This window comes from Corapipo altera, unplaced genomic scaffold, assembly GCF_003945725.1.
Source record: "Corapipo altera isolate COAL_440 unplaced genomic scaffold, ASM394572v1 69, whole genome shotgun sequence".
Lineage (NCBI taxonomy): Eukaryota > Metazoa > Chordata > Aves > Passeriformes > Pipridae > Corapipo > Corapipo altera.
In genome coordinates this window covers 4,080,343-4,103,154 of record NW_020884908.1, presented here as the reverse complement: position 1 = coordinate 4,103,154, position 22,812 = coordinate 4,080,343, and the positions used below count along the sequence as shown (strand labels likewise).

The 22,812-nt window shown below is 38.0% G+C and overlaps 1 protein-coding gene across 1 annotated transcript in view; it reads right to left on the bottom strand.

Annotated features, from left to right (window-relative positions):
• The window catches only part of ARHGAP10 (Rho GTPase activating protein 10), a 147,463-nt gene that overhangs the window by 89,336 nt on the left and 35,315 nt on the right, over positions 1-22,812 (bottom strand). The window contains exons 2-4 of the mRNA XM_027652849.1: positions 15,662-15,757; positions 15,510-15,571; positions 2,945-3,016 (exon numbers count right to left, since the gene is read on the bottom strand). Of these exons, the coding sequence (XP_027508650.1) occupies positions 2,945-3,016; positions 15,510-15,571; positions 15,662-15,757 (230 nt within the window). The remainder of the gene's footprint in view (positions 1-2,944; positions 3,017-15,509; positions 15,572-15,661; positions 15,758-22,812) is intronic.

Here is a 22,812-nt window from a genome sequence, read left to right as displayed (position 1 = left end):
TTTTGAATAGAGATCTTAAATGGAACTATCAGATTCCCTGAAAAAAAACAAAACCCAATCTTTCTAAAATTGACAGGGGGAAAGTTCCAACAGTTCAAAATCCAAAGAAAATACACCTCCATATTCCACAGGATTTCTTTACTTTAAAGCCATACAATGACCTCTCTGCTGAATTCTTGTTCCTACCAGTTTTACTGTGCACATGACAAAAAAAAGACTTTTTAAAGTAAAGAAAAATATCCATAAAACATAAAATCATATTAGGAAAATAAAAATTCTCACAGACACAAACAAATATCATTTGCACATGCAAATCCATTTCTCTGACCACCAAAAGCAATACACTGGAAGAAGGACAGTCATTAAATATTTCTAGGAAATCTGAGTTCCTGGATCTAATTTAGTAGAAGACATTGTAAAACAAATTGTTTCCTCAGTTCTAATTTTCTAACAGTGTGTAAAGGCAAAAATCAGTATTGATGAATTCAACCAATCAGTTTTGAAGCTATTTTTACTATATCTAATTGCAGGAGAAAATAACCTCAAATAAGTAAAATCAAGCATTACATATTCAAGAACTGACACAGATTTACTCAGCAGAAAGGTACCAGTTCAATTACAATATTTTTATGTCAACTGTAGTTTTGGAATTTAATTTGTATGTATTCTATCCAAAATCCTGGTTAAACTCTACAGACGTAGTTGCTCTTTTTTTTTTCCCCTCTTAACCTTTCACTTTTAATAATACTATATATACACTATAAGCAAGCCACATTTTTGTTCTCTAAACATTAGATTCTGAAAATGGCATTATATTTAAGGGGGATGTAAGCTGTTTAGGATTGCTTCTCAGAAAGGGCTTTTGCAAAAAATGGTGGTTTTCCCTCCATTATGAGTCTAAGAACTTCCTATAAAAAAGGAGCCACAATACTAGTTATCAACTGAGAAATATTAAGATATGTATATGGTATCAGTGTGATCAGAGATAACACATTAGCATTTGGAGAATTAGGAAGAAAGTAGAGTGTGGGGAAGGGGGTGGATCTCTGTGGTTTTATTAGCAAAGTTTCCATTGATATGGTGAATATTTGAGTGCTGCCAGAAAAAAAAAAAGAGTTCTCTTAACTTCTTAATAGGCAAAGCCAGAAACTTTACACAAGTAATTTGGGATTAGAGTAGTAACACCTTTTATTGAGGGGTAATTGAATAAGATCTCAGCTTCCAGCACTATGGAACTAAACTTTTATCTTATTCTTTTTCTTATTAAACCTAACTCAGACCATTTCATCAGTGGGGGATGTAAGATACAGGAAAATCTGAGGCAGCACATTCAACTTTTATTTTGTAATAGTACCATATAAATCTTTCCTAAAGTAAATACTACACAATGTTCCAGATATATTTCACCACTAGGTGCCATAACTTGGTTTTCAGAGCTAAGTAGTATTATATTTCCAGTGTCATCGCTTTGATTATATTGAATAAATATTCAGTTAAGAATATTCCAAGAGCTAAATATTTTTAAAGGAGTTTTATTTAAATATTATACAATTATGTAAGACTGTTCTATTTAAAGGTCAAATTCTGTAAAAAAAAAAAAGTTAGATCACAAATAATAGCTACAGCTTCACAGAAACAGTATGTAGGGACACAAGGAATGAAACATCCATCCAAGCAAAATGAGAGATGTAGACAATGTCAATGTAATTTGCCTTAGAACCATCAGGAACAAAATTCTGACTACAAATGAGTGAAGATATGAGATAATTTAAAGCATTAGGAGTTCTCATACCCAAAACAGCAATGTTCTTTAACAGCAAAAATACTGTTGAAATAATCCATTCATTAAACAGCTGCTTCTGTGACAATAGGTTACATTTAGAATGAATTTTTTCTTCCCTTGGTCCCTCACAGACCAAGTTTTCATTGTATGTTGGTTGGGTCATCTAATATACTTCTCTCAAGTCCATAGAATTACACAAAGCTCATTGTATTATTAAACTGAAAGGATTTATGCTGAACAGAGCATTTTCAATTCATGAACACTGAAATCATATGCAGAACATGCTAATCATTCCTGCTAAACTCAAAATGTATAGTGCTCTTGTAATTGAAACATTGTCTTAGCTATTAAATATCACTGGTAATTACATCATTATTATAAAATAAAACACATGCAGGTAGTTCGAAAATGTATTAATTGAGTTTTGCAACAGAAAACTGTAATAAATAGCTGGAGTTTTTTTCCCTTTCCTTTTTTTTTTTAATAAGCATTTAAATTCCTCACTGCAAGAAGGAAGATAGGCACAAAGAGGTCAAATTTGTCCCTGTTACTTTTATCCAAAGCTAGTCTGTATTTAATACATGAAGTTTACTGTGCCATTTTTTTTTTAAATATACACAACTTTGTGACAATCTTAAAAAAATTACCAAACACTTTCACCAAAAAGAGGTACTTTGAATGAGATCTCATCTTTAGGCTCTCAATCCCTATTTTTTCCACTCATACAGAGGCAATGAGTTATTTATGCAAAAGAAAAAAAAATAAAATAAAGGCAGTTTTCACTTTGCAGGTAGCAAAAATGCAGTTAAAGGCACATGATGAGCAAGTTCCTTTAGGTAGTTAATATTTTTCAGCCTTTGTTGTGCAACTGCAAGCAAATACAAGGCAGAACAGGATTACCCATTAGGAAGGGGGGCAGGTTGTTAGCAGGATTGTTCCTATTCCAGACATAAGAGATAAGGGAGGTGAGGAGAAAGAATGGAGAAGACACATTCTTCTCTTCTTGAAACATTCCATTTGTTTCTGAAGCAAGTTCTCAAAACAGAAACAGAAAAGTGTGACTACATGAAATCTAAACAACAGTATGTTTCTGCCAATTACATGTCATTACTGCAATGCAATCCAAGTAGAGAAATTAAACAAACTTATAAAGGGACAAACCTTTACAGCTCCTAGCTGCTCTTTCCTAAATCTTTCCAAAGGTTTGATCAGAGTTTCAGTAACACTGAGTGCCTAAAGAAAAAAAAAGCATGGGTTAGGTTTCCACAGCCAGACTGACAAGTCACTTTAGCATCAGCAATAAAAAGAAAAAAGGAAGCAAGCTCCGGGGTAAAATAACAGAGAAGCATGCAAGTTAGGAGTCCTAACTCAAAAAAAAAAAAAAAAAAAAAAAAAAAAAAAAAAAAAAATCACATCTCTTGAGTTCATTCAAGGTTTCAAAATTTCAATCCCTTATTTCAATCCACTATCAGGAAAATTAAATCTAAAACAAATGCAGGAGTTTCAGAAATTTCGAGGCTGCAGTCAAACTTCAACTGCTTTATTTGTGCCGCTCTTGCAGATCAGGTTGACGGCCTCAATGACTGAAGATCAGAATGAGATGGAGGACAGATAATTTTCATTTGGTTTCTGCAACAAAAAGCACTACAAACATGCTGAACTGAATACTGAATAGTAAATAACAATATTTTCAGACACTGTTAAAGCCATTAGGCATTGATATATATTTCCAAATATTTAAAGTTAAGTACATTAAGAAGACCTTAAGTTAACCTAAGTTACAAAATCAAGAGGTTCAAAGTCAATAAACAAGTTTATTTGATGGGGTGAGCATTCACTAGTGCACTTATGATATATACAGCCTCATAGCCATACTAAAGAGAAAGAAAAAGGACACTATTCCATCATACCAGTGATGTCCAGGAGTGGGCTTAGCACAATCACTGGGCTAAGATGCCAGGAGTTCAGGCAGAGCTCCCTGGAAGCTGCCTTGAGATACAACAGAAGGTTTTCTCTCTTTTTCATCCCCTTTCCCCCCACCCCTTCATAGGTGAAAAGCTTCAGATAAAACATTACAGGCTTAATCTAGCCTTCTGGAACACTTCTGAAAAGTTTTTATCACAAAACATACACGGGATGTACTGGAGATCTGGCACAACACAAATCTACACAACAGTGTCTGCTCCCACCCACCCCTGGAGCCATGCAGGGATTAGGTGGGAGTCATCCTGCCAATTCACTGTAACCAGAGCAACCCACATTTTTCAACAGTCAGGGCAGCTCACTAACCTGTAGCTAACTGGAAACCCAAATATCTGGCAAGTCTGGGCCAAACTGGGTGTTGCACAGTCATCCCTGTAACAGTTATGTCCTAACTTCAGAGCACTTCTCCTCATGGCTCAAACTTTTTCTTTCAGCATCCATTTCCTAATATTGCCAAAAACACTCAAAGCACCCCTCAGCACACCCTTGGTGGGAGCAAAAGGAAAAGGAATCCTGACAATTTTTTCTTTCAAACGTGTACAAGCAGCACTGGCCTAACCACGACAGAGGAGACCCTTGCAGTAAGCTGGAGGGTGGAGAAGGACAACAAGCAACTTCTGCCAAGTCTCCAGCCCAGCCAAGAGATATCCAGAAGAGTCCATCCCAAGGCTTTGTGAATACTCTTGGCGGCTGGAGAACCATTAATTCCCTAAACTATCTCCAATCCCACCAAAAGAAGACAGCTGAATGCCCCAAGCAGGAGCTGAACTGTGGTTCTAGGAAGGATTTAGCCCACCCAGCACCCTGTGCAATATGTATCCTAACTACTCAAGCAGTTAGCAGGAGTCTCCAGGGCAGTTTTTAGAATATTCAGATTTTTCAATTTTTTTTCAGGCTACCAGAACTTTCCTAGGGGCTGAAATGAAAGAGCAATTTGGATTTATAATTGGATCGGGCACCAGAAACAGATCCCGGGGACACAGCACCTGAGAACTGAAAGATCTCTTCTTGCTGACTGCAAGAATTCTCAAGTCAGAGTGAAGAACTGCTTGTGGAGATCAAAGAATAGTCCTTCTATACTGGATAATTTTAAAAAGTTTAAATTGGTTCTGCCAGTTTCCCCTACACTAACAAAGCAAGGCAGAAAGCTGTGAGGCCTCCTCAGAGAAGAAGACACAAGCTGCCAGGAGCTAGAGCACCACAGGTACTAGAATCATTTTAAAGCATTTAAAGGCAGCAACTGAGCACTTAAATGGTCTGAAGGTTAAAAATAAACAAAAAACTACAAGTTGCTTATTAGTTGTTTGAACTTTTACTCAAAAGAGTGACACGTAAGATTAACAGGCATTGAACATGTGCTGAGCACAAAGTCCGAAACAAAGAAAACCACAGCACCTTGATGTAACGAAGAAAAAAGAAGAGGAAAACATTCACAGAAAAGCCTGTGCTTTATAAACCAGTAGAGCTGTCTGTAAATCACTGCTCTGCTACTCCTGTGCAGTACTAACCATGGGAACCACTACAGGAATTTGTTTGAAGCAGAAAATAATCTTTAAATCAAAATGGGATGTTCTCTTCAGCGACTGCCAAGAAACAGATTCCACTGCTGCCAGTGGTATGATATGCCAGTAATTCTTTCATTAAAAGAAAAACAACCCCCCCCCCTCCTTCCAAAAAAGACATTTCTCATTTTGTGCAACTTAAACTTTTGTTAATAGATGCATCCCCAGATGCCTTCCATACAGGTATTTATGATTTGTCACTCCCTTTGCTTTCTGTGCCTGGGTTACATAACAGGACTCTTGATTATTTCAAGAGAGTGGAGTGAGATTTTGCAGATCTTTGGTCAAACTCTCATGAAGTTTCATACCATGCTCAAACATAAAAATACAAGACTGGTAAGTTCAACGGTGAATTACAGAGATGTTCCTCTGACTGGTAGTGATAAAAACAAAGTTCATAGTTAAATATGTCCAATACAAGACTAAATAGAGAGGCATTCCCACTGTTTTCCAGTACTTAGAATCCAGTGCTTGTCATGAAAAGATACAAAAATATGTATATTTATTTATAGAACAAAAACATTATTTACGCTGCTATTCATTCTTTGCTTATTTATAACTTGGCAACTCAAAACAACATCTTTTTTCCTTTTTTTTTTTTAAACCATGGATAACAGATTAGAAAATAGGAAATAAGCTAAGGATTGCTTGAAAATGTTAGTAATTATCACTTGTACCCTCCTTAAGAAATAGGATCATGTTAAAATGTAAAATTTCCAGGAAAAGTTATATTAGGCATTTAAGTTAAATATTCATTAATACAAAATTACTTGTTCCTTCCTTTTTCAACTTCTGTCTTGATTCTTAAATTAATTTTCACCACTCTAGTTCTCTAATCAGATTATGACAGGAATATACTATTTAAAGGGCACAAAAAATTCCTTTCTTTACTTTACATCTCTGATCTGCCTAAATCTATCTGAAAGAAATATATATATTCAGTTATAAGATCTGGCAGGCAAACTATGTAACTAATAAGTGAATCAATATAAAGAGGTCATGTCTCAGGTAACAGTATCTTAACCAGCTTTCCGAATGCCAAAGTCTCAGGAATGCTTTAAGAAATGTTTAACCTGATGTGTACACGTGTCCAGGCAGACAGTCTGGAAATGCCTACACTATTCCTGTTCTATCTGCAGTACCTATGGAAAGGTCAAAGTATTAACTTGAACATAAACCTGGCAATAGCAGCAATAAAATCATCATTGCCATCATCACCCCAGAAGATCACTGTATCCAACATTTCCAACAATACCCTAAAGCAGGCTTTCAGCTTTGTGTATACCTCCCTATTTCAGATGCCTTCAGGAAACTCCACCTGCTCAGGCAGAGAAGTCATATAAAATGGTGCTAATCTTGACTTTTCCAGTTTCATTTCTTTCAAAGAAATAAGTAACAGGCCATAGATTAAGGGGTTCAAACCAATATTTCCTAGGGCAGACTAGGAAAGGCAGAGACTAAATCCATCAGCAAGCTCATTCACAGCTGTTGGATACTTCCAGTCGAGTCAACAAGATCCAACAGGTCACTTACCAGTCAGCACCAGTCCACAAAGATGACTCCATTTAGACTGTCACTTCCTCCCTTCTCAGAGAAGGTGGGAGTATAGGTGTTTAGGGAGACACTGCTTCCCCGAACTCCTCCCACGCACTGCAACCTGACAGACAAGACCATGCTCCAGCATTCAATGCTCCTCTTGCCTTCTCACTCTCCCTCAGTAGGCAGGAGCAGGTCCTCTAAGTTCCTGCTCCCCTTGCAGGCAGAACCAGGCTTGTCTTGCAGAGGAGCAAGGCTCCTTGCACAGCCTGCAGAGGAAGAGCCACCCACAAGAGCTCTCCCAGTTCAGTCCAGCCCCTGGGGCTAAAAACGCTAGACCAATCCAAGTTAATAAAAATTTGCTTTTCTTATTAGACAAATGCAGCACTGGCCTCACAGCCTTCACCCTAAAAACGTCCTTAGGTCTCAGCCTTTACTTGAAGCACTGGAAATTACACACTGCTCATCAGCAACTCCAGTGGTGAGGTAAAGATGCATCCTGACTCTGCTCCATTTTGAACCTAAGCATTCTCCCATAAAAGACAGGTTTACTGAGAAAGAAAAAAGCCAAAGCCATAAACATACACCTTCCTGCAGACTGTACAGCAGCACAGATCCCAGTCTGCATCCCAGGAACTGGAATGCAGATTGGACGCCATACCTAAACGAGGGGGTTTAGTTTCTCAGAATACCAAGTGGAAAGGTTTATTTGTAGTCAGGGGCAGGACTGTTTCTCCTCTCAACAAAGCAAAGAGGGAGGCTGCCAGTCAGTAGGGCAAAGCTCATGAAACTGAGTAAGTGTCAATGAAACTAGATCTGGGAAGGAAGTGTTGCCTTACTGAGTGCAACAGAGAATGCAGAAAGGAAGACATACCTACCAGTGATTCAATAACACAGTAGTTAACAATGCTGCTAAATAAAGAAGTTTACTTTCTAATAAAGAAATTTAGCACTGACAGCTGCACTTCTACTTACAGAGGACATAGCTTTTCTGTGTTTTTTTCTAAGAAATTGCAACATTCAGCTTAATAAAAAAGCCAATTCTGATATCTCCAATGCTGGAAACTTATAAAGAACATTATGTCCTCAAAAAACCTTTAGTAGTTTGCATAGTGATTTGCTACTGAAATTTCTCAAAGAATTAAGACCTGTGCCTGAAACCCTGCATTATGAAACTTTGCAGATACAATTCCACTACTGAGGACATCAGGTGGTACTTGTGAAGCTTTATCCTCTATTCTTTCTTTTCCCAAGACAATATGGTTTGCACTTACAGTTACACAAATATGCTCCCAGTTGGCTGCACAGCCACTTCTGCTGCCAGCCAGCCCTGCAGATAGAGGGGTGTTATCTCTAACTACTTCTCAGCACTGCTTTTGTATTTAGGTGGAGCACTGTCGACTGCAGGCACTGCAACCCACACCCAAGGGCCATTTGTTTGTTTTCAAATCATGTTTTCTTCTGGTAAGAGTCTGGATTTTCTCTCTGCACTAGAGCTTTCCCTGTAGCTTTACAATCCTAAACAATGCAAGGCCTCAGCCACGCATTGGGTATACAGACATGGGTGTTTGAGGATTTTTGGGTTTAAGGCTGGAACCTATAAACTAAAGGATTTTTAAGGGGATCTCATAGCACATTAATACTTGTGTGTCTTTGCATGTGTGCAGAGGCTATAAAATAGAAGTGATGTGCATTGCTCTGGATTCAGTTGCTGTGGAGGAAGCCATCTGGCAACAAAAAAAGCCAGGTGGACAGGCGATATATCTGTCTTAGACAACTTATTTTGTGCATTTCTGAGGTACCAGAAGGCATCTGTAACAAAAATAACCTTCCTCTTAAGTGTTTCAGAAAACTACTCCCAGGATTTGGTAAAACAAGAAGTTTCTCAGATCGTTCCATGGGGAATTTCCTAGACCATTGATCCCCTGCACCACAAGCTCCAATACAGGGAGAATCCTGTGCTCTGCACTTGCTAGCTCTGTCAAAAGCAGCAGACTTGCCTTACAGAGAATACAATAGCAGGACTCCTGAGTTCACTCTTTTAATCAAAGGTTATTTCCTGTTCAGTGGAAGTTCATGACTGATCTAAAGGACAGAGACAGCTAAAAGGGCCTCCTATGACCCATCTGCTAAGCTGTGCTATGCTCTGAAAGGCTGTCTGCATTGATTCTCTTGGTATAAAACTGCTGACCTCAAAAATTAAAGTGGTATCATTAGCAAACAACAAATTATTACACTTAAAAAAAAAAAGATAAAGACAGGCAGTGAGTGTTAGTAAAGATTGTTTACTAAAAGCTATTTAATAGTCCCATTTCTGAATAAGTTTATTCTTATGAAATACATTCCATATAAATAGAAAAATACTACAAAGCCATAAACATAACAAATAGGAAAACAAAATAAAGAGGGTGACTCTCACAAAAGCAACGAATCAGCTTTTCCCCATCTGCAGAGCAGGAAGGCTGGGGATAACTCCTCCAAGGAAGTCCTTTCCTTAGCAAACCCAAAGCACAAGAGCTGAACAGTGTAACACACCAGAACATTGTTTTGGTTCTCATACCAGCAGAGAACCACTTCCAGTCTATACTGGTCATATAATGATCCTGACAAGGCAATAAGGCTCCTCAGAAAAGAAAACAGCATAATGCCCATTTTCTTCCTGCATGGCAAAGCTCACCACAGAGCAAAAAGATGCCACTGAAAGGCGAGGAATCCAACAGCAAACAATGGCTTCAGTGTTCAGTCAAGAATGAACAGCTCAATTGTCAGCGCCTTCCTCCACAAGAAACAGTGGTGTTATTAACAACCAGCAAAATCCAAACTGGTGACAGTTTTACAATGCAAATTCCAAACATTTCCCATTGATGAACTAACAGAATGAAAATTCTCTAGTGAGTTATGTTGATCCATGTGAGGCAACAGAGTTATCTGGAAGTGGAAGCTCTAGTGGTAACAGAACTCGTCAGCCATATTCACTCAGAGGTGGGAGGAACACACCCAGAATTGGCTTTGCACTTTTTTTTTCTATTCTATAGACAAGTCGCTTTTATTTTAGAGATTTACGCACACAAGTTTATACATGACTCACAAAACTATTTCAGAAAGACTGTATATGACATTGAAAAATAAACAAATAAACATTTGATGTCAGGAATCACCAAAACAGACCAAGATGTGCCTGAAATAGTCATAGTTCTACATTCATGTTCCATATTCCAATAATTAAATGATTGTCATCTGGTTTCATGCCACACACAAGAAAAGTGAAGGCTGAGCAATGACATATAGCAGTAATTGTTCTGCTTGTTTCTAAAGCTGGAAAATGTTTTATTAAAATGGATAATTTACATAAGAAAAGGATCTGGATCCTGCAATTAAGGAAGTCAAGTGCTGTTCCTGAGATATTCTATCTATGCCTCTATCTCTGCATCTGAGATGTTCAGTATGCTGTTGGCAGCCTAATTTTTCAAAAGTGATCACCAATTCCATCTTTTCTACTGTCCTGGCAGATATATTTAGTAGCCTGTGCTGTCAGCAGACTTAAAAGGATCTGAACATATGGAGTACTAAATAATGCCTTGAACTCCTATTGAACAGATCCTGAATGCACCACACATCCAAGGCTATCGGGTACTTTTTTACCCTACATCAGTGAGTAAACTGATTGCTCCTTCACACAGATTTCTTCAGATTACTGTCAAGATAGATTAAGACATACAAACCCTTAAATACCCATATGCAGAGTGCCAAAGGAAAGCCTAGAAAAATTAATACCACCATCTTCACAGCAGACTCAACTAGTGTAAACTAGATACAAAGAGGCACTGAACAAAAGGTAATAGAGTAAGCTATTCAGGAACAGTGTGTTAAGTGAGCACTTAACCTGTGAAATAAATACTTGTGCACCTAAATACTTCATTGTAAGAGGTAAGTATAAGTAAGTATAAATAAGTGTATGTACATATTTGTACAGATTATTTACATTTTACCTTTAACCTTTTGAGTGCATTCATTTGAACCTCAACAACTTCTCAATTTCTGTTAACTGGGGAAACCACAACTGGAAACCCTCTCCTCCATCTTTTTTTTTTTTTTTAAGAGGAAGAAAAGGAAAGACTAAAATAGTAACTTCACTGAGATATTTCTTTAAAAATCCATAGAGAAAGTGTTTCTTGTGTTCTCGATATATGCTGGGAATAACTCTGCTTTTCAGAGAGATGCTAATCTGGATTCAATGCTGCCAACCTGGTAAAACTGACAAGGAATGCAAAAGGATTTTTGAGAGGCCAAAACCACAAAAATACCTTTGGCATAAGAAGAAGCCTTTCTCTTTTGCAAAAAAAAAAAAGTAAAAAAGGAGAAAAAAGACTTAAAAAATAACTACATAGTACCTCTTCTCTTAAAATATATGAAGGAATAGAAGTGTGTAAAAACTGTAGCAAGAAATAGAAGAGAACATATCAAAATAAACCAGCTAATCTATATTGCCTTGGGGAATGACAGGAAATAGAGTAAGGTGAATACAATTGTGTCAGAAATCTTATACAAAGAGAAACGCCATGGAGTAAAAAGGAAACAAACAAGTACTTAAGGGTAAAGTTAGAAAGACAAAGGCAAAACCACATTTTATTTGGCAAGGGGCAAAGAAAACCCTAAAGAAAAGAGGTTCATATATATCTCCAAAAACAGAGAGGAAGGAAGCTATAAAACCATTATGTAACTGGAAAGAGAGTTAAAGCAACAATGAAGTGTAAAACAACAGCAGATTTTAATAATCTTCACAAAAGAAAAAAAACTTCAGTTAATTATAGCAAATTATCTGACAAAGTGGAAAAAAATGGATGTTAATGGAAGCAAGGATTCCTTAAGAGCAATTAGATGTATTTCTACATTATGCAACTAAAGAATTAATTGCATTTAAGTCAGAAGGGGCTTTGCTTCAGAGTAGTTTAGGAACTCAGCAAACCAAACTAAAGAGAAAGCAAGCAAGGTCCCAGAGGATGATAGAAGAGCAAACACAGCAGCAACTTAAAAGGGAGAAGAGAAGGAGAAAGCAAGAACTTAGTAAGTTATAAACAGACATAGCAACTCTGAGACTCACAGGTCCTGGAACTATAGAAACTTAAAGGCTACTCTGCACTTGTTAAGAACAATATCCAGCTTCCTTTTTGAGATCAGCACAGTAGCTCACCTCCTCAACAAAGTCTTTGATGCCGACCCACATGGCATTCTCAAAAGCAAAGGTGGTGACCTGGTCTTAAATAAATTGTAGGAAGAATGAGAAAACAACATCCTGGTTGCAAAACTACCCTGAAGAATACCTGTTCAGCTAAGAGGACATTTCAAGTACCACAAAAGAAACAACAGCCAAGTTTCCTGCATGATTCAGTTTTCAGTAGGAATTTCTGGAGTGACTTACAAGTAACTCCATCACACTAACATACATGTGGAGTGATACAAATCCAAGCCAAAATGTCAGTGCTTTCATAAAACAGGATTAAAAATAATTTTGACATAAAAGAGAGAAGGTCTAAACTCAGTGTAATTAAATTGAACAAGGAAAAAACCAGACGTTAAATACCACTATGAAGGAAAAAAGAACAGTTTTTCCCCGTGACTACTTCAGAAACATTCTCAGAGATTTCTCACCTTAACTTACAGAGACTCAATATGGATATCAGGTGAAAAAAATTGAAGAATAAACATTGGAGTAAAGAGAAATCCATATTGTTGGAACTTTTTAAAGAATAGGTTAGACCAGCACTTGAAAAGGATCATCGAGGTACATGTGACACTGCTGCAACTCACACCCCTGGCAGAGCTGCAGGTAAATGCAACCAACTCAGTCCTGGCATAGGAGCAAACGAACCAAACAGGACATGAGACACTTCTAAATAGGACCTGAGAGATTGCTGGACACTGCCCATAACTGTGAGAGACGCTGACAAGAGTTACAGGCAGTGCCGAGAGGGCTGACTGGATTTCAAGCGTGGTTAAGGAAGAGTTATGTGAGAACCTGCTTTCTGCTATCAGGGGAACCAGGGCTGAGAGGGAGGTTTGGTGCTCACCCTGGCAAGCAGGTGAATGGCCAGGTAGTGGGACAGAGCATGGGAGCATGACCATGTTGAACCATGTCCATCCCCACCTTTTCCTACTAAGTCTCGCAAAGTTCCCTTTCATCCCTGAACTTCCACAACACTTGTGTAATGCCAAAGGAGCAGAATCAGAGTCCTATGATTCCACTAACCCTTAACATGTGAAAAAAACCTTCCAGAATATTCTCAAGGACAAAGTGATCTATTTTGTGTCTGTCCTGGGGAATGTCACCAAGCTACCATGCTATGGAAAAATTAAAATGCATGGCAACATCTGAAATGCCCTTAGTTCTGTAATTCTTCATTGATTTCTTTAATTTTAGTTTATGTGACTGAATTTTTTCTTCAATCATGCACTGAAACTGAAGGGGGCAGTTAGAAATTTTCTGGTCATCTTCAAAATAGTGAGGGGAAAAATTCTCAACAGCAAGCATTCTTAACAAAGAAGTCTGAACGCTTTTGAAAAAAATCCTGCTGTATACTTTGCATCTTAATGGAAAGTCTTTGGATCCCTGACCTGATTCCAAACATCTGTGAATGCAACATGCCCTAATATTCTCCATGGGAGTATCCCTAGAGCTCATGCCACTGTTAAAACATCCACTGAGCAGTCTTAAAAAAAAAAAAAAAAGTCAGAGTAGCAGACATTGAAAATGATCTTTTCCAGTCACCACACAATCATTTTCTCAGAGACTTATGGCCACTGTAATATTGACTCATTCCAGAAATGATACATAACATTTGCTGGACTGCAATGCAATAAAAGGCCACGTATCTGGTAACTCAGAGAATATATTCAGTTTCTATTTGGTATTAAATATTTGCCCCATAACATTTTATACTCCCTGTTTTTTCATCAAACTGTCACTGTTCTAACAAATACTGCATTTTATTCTTCTCCTACCAAGAAATTGACATTAATGAGCTTTTAGTGAGACAACACCTTCTGTGCAAGCACAGACATCATACCAAAAAAATAGGTAATACTGTTCCATGGCATTCAGTTTGAACAACTGAAGTGTTTTACGATGCAGACAGACAGCACTGGATTCTCCACAGCCTACTGTGCTGGTAATCTATCCCTGCTGAAGATCTGTTGATACAGCCACTGAAATGTGCCACATAATTCTGAAGTCCTGAAGTTGACATCCCTAAAAAACCTATTTATTAAAATAACACGACAGTCCATAAAGTATTCTTCATTTTAAGACTCCCCTAAGATTTTCACTAATTAGATTTATGCAAATTCATTAAATAAAATACAGCTATGGATGGCAAGAAAAAGCAGAGGAAAAACTATATTGCAGAATTATGAAAAACAAAATAAGTATTGAAACAATCCCTATAATTTGGCAAACCAACTCAAGACACTGAAAAATTGTCTCTACTGTGTAAAGAGTACTCTTTAGGAACATGTGAGGCATCACACTGACCCTAATTCAGACCCAAGTGTGGTTCCAGATCAGAGCAACACACCAGAACATAACACAGCACACACAGGAAACCATGACTATTAGTGGGCTCAGGACTGCTGGAGAGAGAAACATTAAAAAATAATGGTTCATAAGTTCTTTTCTCACTTATCTACATACTCCTACACTGCAGGCACAGCTTCTGGCAGAGAGAAACACAGAAGACAGATAAGTCTCAGCTTCCTGTCAATGGTGCCAAATGGTCACTGATTTCCAAGAAGACAAAGATATAATCACACGACAAATACTGAGAAACGCAACTGCTATCAAGGCAGATCTGAGCACACTTCCTAGATGAAGAGTCTGACAACACTCAGATGAAAACTGGGTACACAGCACCTGCTCTATGAATTCCTGCTCTGAAACAAAAGCTGGGCATGCAGCTGCTGAGGAGAGCCATAGTACCACCCAGAAAGAAAGCCCCCGTCTTCTGGAAAATTTAGGAAATCCAGATAGCAAGGTGCATTGCAGAGCTCTCATGTGCAGACAACATGAGCTGTGTTACACTAAAACCCAAGCAATCACAGCCAACTGAATGAAGAAACTCACTCCTTCTACACAACAGAGAAACTAAATGTTTGCAGCTCCAACTCTCCACCAGGAAGTTCACCTACAAAGTTAAGGTTTCTGAGTCTGCTACTACATACAGGCAACAGATTGCATCCCAGATCCACAGAGGCACTGAAGCTGGAGATACAGAGATTCTGGATCCAAATGTGGCCAACTGCCAAACCTTGGGTGTGCTGATGCAACATTAACTCTTTCAGCTTCCTTTTGACTGTAAATGGTAAACAACTTCATGGTGGTTTTCACCCCAGCCATACTTCTATCAGGGCACTATCATTTTAAACCACATAGTACTTATCGACCCCTACAATACAGATTTCTTCCTTAATAAGAACTAGTTTCTGTCTCTAACTCCAGACTACAGAACCAGAGGCTGCACAATGAGAGTTCCCCCTGTTTAGTTAGTGATATAAACATCTTGGTGGTTAACAAAGCAGTAGGTAACTTCAACTAACTTTGATTTTATTCTTTCCTAAATGCACAGCTTTTTAAATCTTTTATTGCAACTCACCAAAATTTCTCTTTGCTCTTCAAGATTTTTTAAAAAGTTTGAAAACTCGTGAAGTGATGCATCTGTAATACAAAACCAGAAAAAAAAAAGGTTTAATCATGTTGCAGGATGGCAAGGCAAAATGTAGCCACTTATAACCATTTCTTACCTACCTATGTATCTTTCATCATCTGTCTCTGCATCACCAATGAATTCAAATTTAAAGTCTCTCAGAGAATGGGCAAATTTTCTCTGGGCTGCTGAAAGGTCTGCAATGAGAAAAAGGTTGAAGGTTAGGCTATCATTTTATGTAGGCCAGAAGGTCCTCTATCTGTAGAATAATCAACTTTTACAAGAAACTCTTAACACAGGTCTAATGACACTACAAGACATCAAGTGTTGTTTAACCCTCTGCTGATCACATCTGGGAATTTGTCACACAGATTTCTTTATGCAAGGTTATATAGTAGAAAGCACATGTGTAAAATATTAGACCTATCCTTACACTTCCCTGTAAATTAGGGCACAGGCCATACAAACAGATCTGTAACTACAGAAGTTATAGGCACAACGCTCAGTGTAAGCTGTGCCAGTTTCCTTACTCTGCTAACCTAAATTCACTAGTACATTCATCAGCACAAATACACTCTTAGAATTTTCTATATAGTTAGCTCTGCTAGTGAGACACTTATACATAAACCAAATACAAATATAAAAAATATAAAAGAATTGTTGCAGTGGAACTGTAAAGTCCACAGACTTAAACTGTGCCAAAAGGTAACTAAGTTAACGCACAGCATTAAAATTAATTTTATACAGTAACTGTTTTATAATAGCTCTAAAATATTTTCAGCAATCCAATTTTTACCAATTAATGTTAGACAATTTGGAGTTGGAGATTGCACACTTACATCCCTCAGGAAGTTATCAGACTCCATATCCAGCCACAACATCACCATTATAAACTCATACTAAAATTCATAAAGCTGTAAATAAACAGTGCACACACTCTTTTCTGTTGAGTTGGCATGTGCAGGTTGGTAATGTCACAAGCTCTGGAAGGATGGAATTGCTCAGTGGGAAAAAAAAGGATGCATATCCTGGTACACCTCTACCCGGTAGTAAAGGTTTTACTTGCATTTTTGTTGTCAGCCAAAGTTAAGGATGATTTAAAATATTTAGTTAATCTATAATCTTTTTCTTATCACATGCAGTTCTGAAGGGCTAAGAACTACTCTTTTAGCAGACCAGCTCTTTAATATTAACAGGCACTAAAACATTACTAACTTGAGCTGGTTTTGTTGTTCTAGTTTTGAGGGGGTTTGTTGTTGGTTTGGGGTTTTCTTTGAACCAAAAGCAAACAAAAGACTGCCCACATCTATTACAGGTCCCGCATGCAGCACATTATGTATTTTACTACGTGTCATAGATAAGTACAACTTTGACACACAACGCTGCACTGAAAGTTCGGTTCAACCACATAAAGGGTTAAGTCAGAAATACTGTACAAACAGCAAAACACTGTCTAAAATGAAAAAAAAAATGCTTTCTGTTCCTTGTCACTTCTTTTTTTTCACCCTTTTCCCACCAGTCCTTTCCTCAAGCTGTTGTGTAACAGCATTGCTCCCTGTGATGCCGTGCTGCCAGGTACTTGCTTCCCTTTTGCAACTGCTCCTAAAGCCTGTACGTGTACCCTTCAACACATGATGGAGCAGGATGCTGCACAGGGTTGAAATAATATGGATAAGAAGGCTGAAGGAAAAAGTAACGTAATTCCCATGTGAAAGGAAACATGAGTGTTTTAATTCAAATGTCTTGTGGGCTAAACAGTTGCTCATAAAGCAGGCAGCAAAAGAAACAGGTTCTGCTGGCTGTAAAAGGCTTAAATATGGAAAATAACATAAGGTTCTTAACCATCTAATGTTACACTTATTTGTGAGCAAGGTCACAACACAAGGCTGAAGACAGTTTATTTATGGGAGAATGGCTCCAACAACACACACTCTCCCAAACTTATTTAATTTTCTTGAATATGATAATCCCCTACCAAAGCCCTGTCACATGAGAGTGAGCCCCATGCTGGAGGAAGTAATTGTTTATTATGTTTTCTCCCACTTGTAGAGGTGAAGTATTCAAATAATGATGAGCAAGGTACATGTTAAGAGCCACATGCAGCACCATACACACACACACAGTCTTCTTTCCCCTTCACAGATTGAAAGGATACTTTATAAATGAACTTAGGAGTCTTTCTAGAGTGCTGTGAAACTGCCTCCTACGTGGCTCCACATCCCTTCTCTCTACCAAAAACCACCTCTCTGGTCACAGTGACAGCAAACAGAACCCATGCCCACAACCAGACTCTTTCAGTGCAAAGGCATCTTCTGTCAATTTGAGAAAGGGCTGAACTAAAACACTGAGCTTCTCACAGCATCAGAAACCCACATTCACACATTTCTTTTTACTGAATCTGCTCAGGGATTGGAAATTACTGACCAAAGGACTGTGTTACTGTGTTAACGCATTAAATCTAGATTTGCAGAGTTCCTTATTAAAACCATAAGGACACATTATACTTTTGCAATATCTCACCACAAATAATTTCTGAAATGTTTAAGAACCATTCCAGAAAATTTTGGAAACCATCAGTGGGTGCAAGGAAGTTGGGGATTTGGGTCACAGAATAATGACTGTCTTGACCTGATGGGTCAAGAAAAGCTGCAGATACCTGGGTTTGAACCACCACCTAGAAGAAAACACAAGAAAATAGGAAGAGATTTTCTGAAGGATTTTAAGAACTTGGCACTTTCAAAAAAGGTGAGAAGTCACTGGAGCAAAATAAAAGCCAATCATGTTGCAAGATGTAACTGGGACGAAATACATCTCCTGACTGGGGGAAGAACACTTCAGTCATTTGGTTTAAAAGACTGTTGCAATGACCAGAGTCCTAACTGTTGCAGAAGAAGAGATTTTAAACCCTGCTTAGTCAGCGGTGTTAACTACAAGATTCACTTTTCAATGTTTATGTATCATCCATCACTCTTGTATTATTTTAGTAAAACTTACATTTAAGAACACATTCTGTTTTCATTCCCTACACCAAAATAGCACTAGTCTAGCACAAAACTAGCACCTTGCTAGGCAGAACTACTGGTGCCCAGCTAGTCACAGGAATGAAAGTCTCAACTGGCTTTTGCTAAACTAAAAGAACAAAACTGAGTAGCAAATAGAGATGGAGGAAAACTTTCTCAGAAGCTCAGAGCTAGAATTTTTTCTGCTACAGCACAGGAAAAATTACAAAGATGGTGGCTGGACACAAAAAAGATAACATAGCCCTGTGCTGGATTTTCTTGCCACCTGGAAAACCATAGCCAGAGTGAGACCACCTGCAGTCAAACCTCCCACTGCAAGACAAACAGCATGAAACTGCTCCAGCTTTTACCCTGACAAATTCCTCGTAACCTACAGTACGTATACAGAAGTTCACACAATTATAAGCATTTATAAAAGTCTAAAAACAAACCAGGTGGTGATATTATCATAAGTACTATAGTCTCTCACTATTGTGTTACAATGTAAATGCTGAGCTTTGGTGCTTAAGTTGGAAATTTCATAAAGGCTTTCTTCCATGCTGTGTCAGAAGACCTTTACTACAGTGAAATTATTTGGTTGGCACTGACAGATACATCCCAGTATTGTTCCACACCAGCATTAGAGCTTGCAAGACCAGTAGGGTGTTATATAACAGACTGCAAACATATATGGATTTCAGTTATGGACATTAGAATGAGACAGCACATGAGTACAATATGTATCAAACAGCATGACAAGTGCTGCTGATTATGTGAATAATGCTGTAGCCTACTAAAAACAAAGGATTTAGGGGGCCAGAAACGAACTATTTTACTCTCTTTAATCTCTACATTCTACACAGTAACACTAAATAGAAAGATACAGAAAGCAGCAACAGGGCTGTTGCTCCTGAAAAGCTACTGTTATCATTTAAAGGGAGGAACAGGGCATTCAAGATCAAAGAGCGTTTTAAATATCAACCAAACACTAACACTGCTGAATACAATGGAATCGTGGCAAACCCATAAGGCAGAGACATTTCAAAGACTCACCTGAAACACTAAAAGAAACCAAGCATCTGCTAAATGTTTTCAGCAAAAGGCTGAAAACACATATCCAGGGAGAGAAGGGAGGGACATAAAGACACCAGGGCTTTTAATTTTCTCTCTTTGCCATTGTTCATATCAATACACTGTACTTGTTTGATGTTTGGATGCAACTACTTAAAAACACAGTAGAAGAAACATGAGCAGCTGCCTGCTTCCCCTCCTCTCTGGAACACTTCAGAAACAAGAGCTCCTGAGAGTTTGTCCTGTGCCAGGTGCACTGCCAGTGCCCCACACAAATACCTCAATATTTTTTCCATTTGGATTTGAAGGAAAATACTTTTGTTCCTTATCTGAGTTGAGCTGAGCCAACACAACACCATTAGTTGCTGGGTGGTGGCCAGGCCTGACTTATAGGACCAGACTCCAATCTCTTCCTTTAAAACTAATACCAACCTCAGTGCTAGCCACACAAACTAAGTCTTGCACAAAGCCAGACAATATTGCTTCCTAAGGCTATCCTAGATCACTTGTGGATGGTAGAAGAATTACCCACTTGTTCTGTATTAGTGTTAATATTTTTCTACAACAATATGCAGGTTTCTGCATCAAGCTTTGAAGAAGGACTGGAATTACATCGCCATTCCTTATGCCTTATTACAAATCTCACTGACTCTAACAAAATTTCCAGGAATGACAGATTTCTAGCTGCTTTATTTAACATGGGTTAAAATTGCTCTGGTTTCATCGAACAACATTCTCCCCAAAAAGCTAAAGGGTTAAAAAAACAAAGATTTAACTACAAATTTCATCTTCAAGCTACATTACTACATCAAGGCCTAATATTACACTTCTCAACATATTTTCCTCAGAGTAGGCCAAGATCAGGCAAGCTACATGCTGTCATGAAACAGGAAAGAACAAGCTGAGTGAGACTTGGCCTCTCCCCTCTTCTTCCCAGGCATCAGTCTCCTTGCAAGAGCTAACAGAGCAGCTTCAGAGGAACAGAGCACTTAAAATAGTTTGTCCAAGAGCTGCAGTACAGATTTGTATGACAGTTTGTACAAAACATGCACCACCTCAACACTTAAAAGGCAACTTCATGTTCCTCTTCTGTGTCCTCTTTAGCAAGGTGGACAATGAATCTAATATAATTCATGACACTGAGAACAGAAATGGGATTTAGTTACTACCTGAGTAAGGTGGATAAAACAGGATTTACTTGGTAACTTAGTAGATGCAATCCAAGTGACAGAATTGTTAAGAGCACCAACATGTTCCAACTCCCTAAAACCAAATAAACTATTTCAATATATTTGTGAGATAAAAATGAGTATTAAGAAAATTTACAATAAAGCTAAAATACAAAGTTATTAATTTCCATCCAAAACCATAATGGGAATCAAGTTCAAAGACTAAAAGGCTTCTAGAGTTCCATTTTAATAATGTCACGTTACCCATAGCAACTCATGAGTTTCTGAAAGCTTAGTAAATTTGGGTATGAGGATTAAAAAGTAATGTATTACTGACTTGGCAAGTACCTCAACCTCCCTGGGTCCCAATTCCCAGCATAATACAGTGTATTTTGGTCCATCCCACACCTTTAAAACAAATAAGGAAAACCACAACCTCTCACCATTTCAGTTTAATTTAACTGGCATTCAGCTCCCACTGGCCCAAAGGCACCTTTCCAATGGTTCCCAACCGTCCAGCAGTTGACAGCTTTGCACTCTCCACATTCACATATTCCCAAGTCTGAGACAACTCCACACCAAGTATACCAAAGTTAGGATGTGATTTATTATCTACAAAAACCCTCCGAAATTTGGTGTCAGAACGACACCAAGTTGCTCTAGATCCAGTCTCCAGATGCATGTGCACACACAAAAGAGAGTTTAAATTTTCAAAATACAACAAAAAAGAGGAATAGCCAACACAGAGCAGAAGTAATATTTTAGGTCTTTCAAATTTTAACATGGAAGGGGTTCTGGTTACCAAATTTAAAAAAAGAAAAAACACACATCGAACCAAAAACTTGGCATTTCAGCATCAGAGAAAAAAAGAAGATTGCGAGAGTAAAATGAAAACCAAACAACCCTAGAGTAATTTCTGTGTAAATACAAGAAATCAATAACAATTTTAGGAATCTTAATCTCTACTAGAATTTTTCTTTTTAACTTGTCATAGATAGGAACTGATGCCATTCTTCTGTTACACTAAAGTCCAAATTTTCTCATGATTCTCCCAGCTAACGACAACAGGAAGTGAACACCTGGAAGCCAAAACAGAAAAGTATGTTGTTATTGTTCATGTTTTTACTTTTCAATCTAAGAAAAAGAGAGAAAAATAACTACTGGGGCAATGAATATCATTGCAGAACAGTGCCTTTGTTAGGAACTCACTGGTCTTAAGTGTTTCTTCCACAGTGTTGGACATTCCCTATTACCAGTTTTACTGCATGCTGAGGTCATTAATTTTGGCATAATTCTGTTACAAGTAAAAACTGGCTATTTAGCCTGAACAAGTCATGTAAATACCACAACAGAGTGATTCTAACCTCCTCACTTCTTAAAAGAGAGAATCCAATTCTTGTAAGTTTCTATTTCACAGGTTATTTCTGTCATATTTTATGATTTTCCTTCTTTCAAATGCATAAACCCACTGTCTAAACACCACTCACTATTCACCGTATCAATCAAAACAGGCAAGCTGAAAAGCTTTCAGATTTTAGCAGAGTCATTTTTTTCATAGATATGCAAAATGTTTTAGATGCCATAACCTCCAACCATTGTTTTCTCCTCTAGAAAGTACGCAGTACAACAATATAAAATGCATATCATCTTATCTACCTTCTCTGGTTCTACAACTTTTATCAGTGAAAACAGACTTGACTCATTTCTCTTCTTTCCACCCTTGCCAGTGAAAGGGTACAAACTCCACATTCCCCCACATCAAGAAACATCTAATTAACATGTTAATTACCATATATTAAATATCACAAAGTAGCATTTTATGCAAGTATGGGCAAAGTGCCAAATCTTGTTCATATTGTCCCTGGGCTGCACCACACCTTTCTGGGCTCTGGTTATTTGCCTTTTTAGTTGGATCTTTGAAATTTGGCAGCCAGCCCTACTGCACCCTGTGCCAAGGGCATTTTCCTCTTTGCATCACAAGCATTAGGCAAAACAGCACATTTAGTATCTCAG